Here is a 5,852-nt window from a genome sequence, read left to right as displayed (position 1 = left end):
ATCATCATCATCCTCATCATCCTCATCCTCATCATCCTCATCATCCTCATCATCCTCATCATCCTCATCATCCTCATCCTCATCCTCCTCATCCTCATCATCCTCATCCTCATCATCCTCATCCTCCTCATCCTCATCATCATCATCCTCATCATCATCATCATCCTCATCATCCTCATCATCATCATCATCATCATCATCATCATCATCATCATCATCATCATCATCATCATCATCATCATCATCATCATCATCATCATCATCATCATCATCATCATCATCATCATCATTGTAATGATCATTTCCTCCATACTTTTTCTCGTGTTGGTGATATCCCTGAGCTGCCAGGTGAGGGCCCCGCCTGCGAGTGGCTGCGCAGCAGCGGCCTCCGAATGTGTGCTCTGGGTGCAGACGGGGAGGTGCTGAAGGAGAGGGGGCTGACGGTGCACGTATCGCCGCCCGAGGTAAGGGGGAGGTAGGCGGTGGGTTGTGTGTGTGTATGTGTGTACGTGTGTGTGTGTGTGTGTACGTGTGTGTTTGTACGTGTGCGTGTGTGTGCGTGTTGTGTGTGTACGTGTGTGTGTACGTGTGTGTACGTGTGTGTACGTGTGTGTACGTGTGTGTGTACGTGTGTACGTGTGCACGTGTGCACGTGTGTGTGTACGTGTGTGTGTGTGCACGTGTGTGTACGTGTGTGTACGTGTGTGTGTGTGTGTGTGCACGTGTGTGTGTGTGTGTGTGCACGTGTGTGTGTGTGCGTGTATTCATTATATTAACCTTTCCCTTTACCACCCGCTTCTATCCCCGTCCCCTCCCCCCTCTCCTCCAGGCTTCAACACTGGGCTTAGTTCGCGAGCTGGTAGCTCGAGGGGAGGCCCAGGGCGCCCGAGTAATGTGTCCCGTACCGCTGGTGACGGGTGGGTCAGTGGTGGGTCAGTGGTGGGTCAGTGGGTTAGCGGGGTGGCCGGGGGGCGCGTCTACTGCTGCTGCTCCTGTGGGTTCATGAGGTCGGGGGATTGGGGTGAGGGAAGTGGGGGAGGTCTGTGGGTTCGGGTTCGGGGGTTCACTTAACTGTCCTCGTCAGACGACAGACTGAGGATCCTCCCTTGAGGCTTTCGGCCCCCCCCCCTCCCCCCTCCCCCCTCCTCCCCTCTCCCTCTCCTCCCGAACCTCAGCCACCTTCCGTTTGTAACCCCTAGACCCCCTAATCTTCTTGATCCCTCGGTCAAAGATTTGACCCCTCCAAACATCCCCCTAACGTTTCCCGCCACCCACCCAACATCTCCCCCCCCTCCTAATAGCCATCATAAAACCTTCTTTTCATTATTTGATGCGCATCTCAGGGGCTCTGTGTATACGGCTTTTCCCCCCATTCTCCCCCCCCCATAAACCCCCCAACTCCCCTCCCGCCAACTCCGCCCTTACAACCCCAGGTGGCTTGGTGGAGCCTCCCGTGGTGCCTAGATTCCTTAGGGCTCTGGAGGTGTGTGTGTGTATGTATGCGTGTGTGTATGTGTCTGTGTGTGGTGTGGAGCTTGGAGGGGGAAGAGGAGGGACGGGGGGTCCTGGAGGGAAGGTATTTCACACGGGGGGAAGGGCGCTCCGGTGCAAAGGAAGGGTTAGGGTTTGGAGGGAGAGGGGGGTTAAGGTTGGGGGAAAAGGAGAGAGAGGGCCAATGAATGATATGAGGATGTTCGTACATTCGTTTGTGCCTTAAGAGCCTTATGGTTTATGTGGTGGAGGTGGAGGTGGGGGTGGGGTTGGGCCGCTGCTGTGAAGCGTTATGACAAGTATGTCTGTCTGTCCGTCTGCCTGTATGTCTGTCCACACAGACGGGAGTTCCTATCTTGTTACGAACGAACGCCACCTGCTGTACGGCATGTACGGCATACCAAGGACGCGACGTTCACGCCATTCCAACTTCCAGCCTTCCCCTCCTTTCTCTTCTCAACTACTCCACTTCCCTTCGTTCACTCCCGCACATGCATACATACATACACACACATATATATGCACCTACAACACAATAATTTCACAACGCCATCGTTTGTCGTCCTCCTTCCTTCCTTTCTTCTCCTCCTTTAAATTCGCTCATTAGGACGCAGGCTGTACGGCTGTACGGCTTCCCGCCTACCTGACCACCCTGGGTTGCTCCCCGGGGGACGTCTCCCTGGAGCGTAGGGCGCTCGGGGAGGGCGGGGTGGCGGCCGTGGCTTTCAGCTCCACTGCGGAGGCAAGTGTGTCGGTGTGTGTCAGTGTGTGTATGTATCTGTGTGTGTTTTTACATGCGTACTATCCAGTGAAGCAAGCGGGTAGTAAGTACGGTCTCACTCGTGTGTCTGTCTGTCTGTGTGTGTGTGTGGCCGCTGCCCGGCTGGCAGTCCCCCCCATATCACCTTCCCCCGAGGTTATGTTGTTTCGGAGCACCACTTTCATCCTGATGGGAAAGCGGATGACGCGCGAGAACAGGTAGTGCCGTACACCGCTGTTGCGGCCACTGCATCAAGTACTTAGAGCGGCTGGGCGAGGCTTCATGGAGTAATCCTATGGCCGAATCCCTCCTTTCCCTTATAGCTGCTCTGCTGGCCGCTGAAAAGGCCTGTATATGATGTGTGAAACAGGGGGGTGTATCTTCGCCCGTGGCAGCTACCCTGCGAAACCCTGCCTTCCCCGGTATTTCGGAGCACATTCATCTAGTCACCCTAGTCAACTTCGCAGTGGCTCGCTCAGGTTCCGCACCCACCACCAGCATCCAACGGAATCTGCCGGGTCGACAGCGGTCCAACTCCGTTCCTAGTCGGCTCGCAGGTTAACTTTATCCCAGGTCACCACCGTCCATCAACCAGGGGTGCAACACCTTCCACCATCGGAAGGACTTTTGACCCTAACGGGTATCGATCCCGGGATCTCCCGGGGGCAATGGTCGCGCCTTTCCAGCGGTGCCGTGTATATATGGATGTGCGCCTGTATGTAATGCGTATGTGTGTCTGTAGGCTCAAGGCTTGTTGCAACTGATGGGCGGCGCCGATGCCTTCGCTGAGGCCGTTGTACGGCACGGGGTATTGCTGGCGGCACATGGGCCGTACACCGCAGAAGGAGTACGCGCCGTGACTGGTGGCCTCCAAGTGGGGGCCGTTTCCCGGAACTTCTCCACCTTTGACGGCCTCGTGACAGCGTTGGAGGAGCATTTTGCGAGTAGGGAAACGAGTACTGCGGCCGCAGCTACTGTAGGAGAAGCAGCAGCGGCACTTCATTCTCCGTAGGACCCATCCAGGACATCTAATTTTGCCTGCGTGCTCTTCTCGTTTATTTTGAATGAACTGGAGTCGCAAATGTAAGAGATATTGCTGTACATGTGTGACTGACTGCATGTAAATGTTTCGGGGCGCCTTGCCACAAGTTCGAGGAAGTCATATATCACAGGCGAAAGCCAGAAACAGCTTTGGGAGCGTGAAGGAGACAACGTTAAATCAGCGGGGGGTCGTCACGATTTTAAATTGCGACAATGTGACTTCAAATGTATAAGCTTAATAATATGTTTGATTATTTAATTCGGTGAGCTGCGTGAAGTGTTGCCGGATGCCGGACACTTAAAATGAATTTGCAAAATGGTTCCAAAGAACAGTACATTTAGAAAATATGCGCATTTGCAAATCCCTGGTGAATGATAAGGTCATCACTCCCATCTCCTTGTCCGGGCATGCGAATCTATGAACCAAACGCGCGAATTTGGTTTAAAGCTCGCTCGTGTAATCCTCCTCCACCCCGTCGACAAGTCGTAAAAAAAACTTCTTAACACGGCTACTTCACAGTTGTGCCACCTGACCACCTGGCTCAGGCTGGCTCCCAAGCACCCATCAGCGCGCATTTCCCTCTCGTCCCAACGGACCAACTGCCCCGCACCCAACGGCCAGCCTAACTCCCAATTTTTTTACCCAATTCCCAACGCCAGCCCCTGATCTTTCTCCTGAGTGTCTCAGGTGCAGTAATAATGAACGGCCTGCTGGCCCGCTGAATCTATCTACTCTTTACGAGCCTGGAGCCCACTGTAATAATCACACACACACACACACATACACACACACACACACACACACACAAAGCCCCTTGCGTGCCACATCACACTTCATGTATATAATCACACATCACACTTCACAGCCCCAAGGGACTCGTCATCGCTTTACTGGAGCCCAAGTTCATCGACATGAGCCCTCTACCCCCTCCGCCCTCACCGGGGGGACCCGGAAGGTTGGGGCCCGGAGGCCGCGTCCCACAGCCTGTGCCGGTGCCCGTACCAGTGCCGGTGCCGCCAGCGGGTATTGTCGTACTGCCGCCACCCATGAGGGCTCGTTTGGCCTCCGCCTTGATGTGCGCAATCTCGTCGTACGTCAGACACTGCCGTATCTGCGGGGGCGCGCGGCCGCCAGTGTCGCGCATGCGCTGCCAGATATAGCTGGCGGCGGTCAGCGCGCCGCTGCGCCGCAGCGGCGTCATGTCGCCGTCGTCGCCGCCGCCACCAGCAGCGCCGCTGCCGCTGCCCCTACCGCTGCCGCTGCTACTGCCACCGCCGCCGCCAGCGCCCGCCTCACCGGGAATGCTGATGGTGACGCTGGAGGGACCAGCTCCGGAACCACCGGTATGCGGACTGCTGCGTGGTCGTACACGTAGCGCGCCGGCAAGCGGCGACGGCGGCGGAGCCGCCGCCACCGTTACCATCCCACCCGGGCTGGCACCCGGACTTCGCCCGGACTCCGCGCTGGCGGCGGCGGCGGTGCCGTCAACGGCCAGCGTTGGTGGCCGCTGGCTGCCGAGGCGAGAAGGTATCCGGGTAGGACTGACGGGCCTGATGACGACGCCGGCGGCAGCGGCGGCGGCTGCCGCCGCCGCCGCCGCCGCTCCTGTGCCGCTGATTGTACTCCCCGCTCCGACGTTGGTGGGCTGGCGGATGGCGGGGCTGCTGCTGTTGGCTCGGACGGGCAAGCCCGCTGAGGCCGTGCCTGCTGTGTATTAGGCGGTTAAGCGGAATTCGTGGGTGTAGTAGCGGTAGCAGCCCATTCCGGTCCCTCTCTCCTCTCCCAACCCCCAATCCTAAAAACCCATTCGGAGACTTGGCCCCTCTCCCCGTCCCCTCTCCCAGCGGCTTCAATATACACGCACGCTATAAGCCCGTATGTATGTATGTATGTATGTATGTATGTATGTATGTATGTATGTATGTATGTATGTATGTATGTATGTATGTATGTATGTATGTATGTATGTATGTATGTATGTATGTATGTATGTATGTATGTATGTCATCCTATCCGACCCTTAGCGAACCCAATGTGGGCCCTCCACTGCCCAAGCCTCCAGCATTGAGCCGTCACAACACAAAGCCGACAATGACCTCATCCTGCCGTACACCCTGTGGTGGTTACCCATTCTAAGCCCTGGGATACTGCAAACAAACAACGGCCCAAGCAACGGCCCGCGGGACTAACTAACAGACCCAACAACCGACTGACCCGTGGGACTTGGTGGCGCCATGAGGGACATCATTCGCTGTACGGCAGGTCTGTCGCCGTGGTACAACTCCAGCCTCCTCGCGGCCTTGGCGGCGAGAGCGTCCATCTGTGTGTATGTGTGTATGTATGTGTGTGTATGTATGTGTGTGCATGTATGTGTGTGTATGTATGTGTGTACGTGTGTGTATGTGTTTATGTATGTGTTTATGTATGTGTTTATGTATGTGTTTATGTATGTGTGTGTATGTGTGTGTATGTGTGTGTACGTGTGTGTGTGTGTGTGGAGGGGCCGGAGGTGGAGGTGGAGGGGGAGGTAAAAAGGGGAGAAGAAGGATACGTGAGGTT

General features: G+C 55.9%; 2 protein-coding genes across 2 annotated transcripts; one reads left to right on the top strand and one right to left on the bottom strand.

The window, feature by feature from the left end:
• Positions 1-347: 347 nt before the first annotated feature.
• Positions 348-3,263, top strand: VOLCADRAFT_108778 (uncharacterized protein; the record flags this gene model as incomplete). The annotated part of the gene is made up of 5 exons (XM_002959819.1): positions 348-464; positions 830-917; positions 1,434-1,483; positions 2,099-2,245; positions 2,994-3,263. The coding sequence occupies exons 1-5, from the start codon at positions 393-395 to the stop codon at positions 3,261-3,263; spliced, it is 627 nt and encodes a 208-aa protein (XP_002959865.1). The 5' UTR covers positions 348-392.
• An 889-nt stretch (positions 3,264-4,152) lies between these two features.
• VOLCADRAFT_101383 (uncharacterized protein) lies at positions 4,153-5,613 on the bottom strand (the record flags this gene model as incomplete). Its single annotated transcript, XM_002959818.1, has 4 exons — positions 4,153-4,404; positions 4,590-4,648; positions 4,722-5,000; positions 5,508-5,613. The coding sequence occupies 4 exons, from the start codon at positions 5,611-5,613 to the stop codon at positions 4,153-4,155; spliced, it is 696 nt and encodes a 231-aa protein (XP_002959864.1).
• Positions 5,614-5,852: the final 239 nt, after the last annotated feature.

This window comes from Volvox carteri, assembly GCF_000143455.1.
Source record: "Volvox carteri f. nagariensis unplaced genomic scaffold VOLCAscaffold_902, whole genome shotgun sequence".
Lineage (NCBI taxonomy): Eukaryota > Viridiplantae > Chlorophyta > Chlorophyceae > Chlamydomonadales > Volvocaceae > Volvox > Volvox carteri.
Note: the sequence above shows the minus strand (reverse complement) of the source record. Positions and strands in the feature narration are given on the sequence as shown.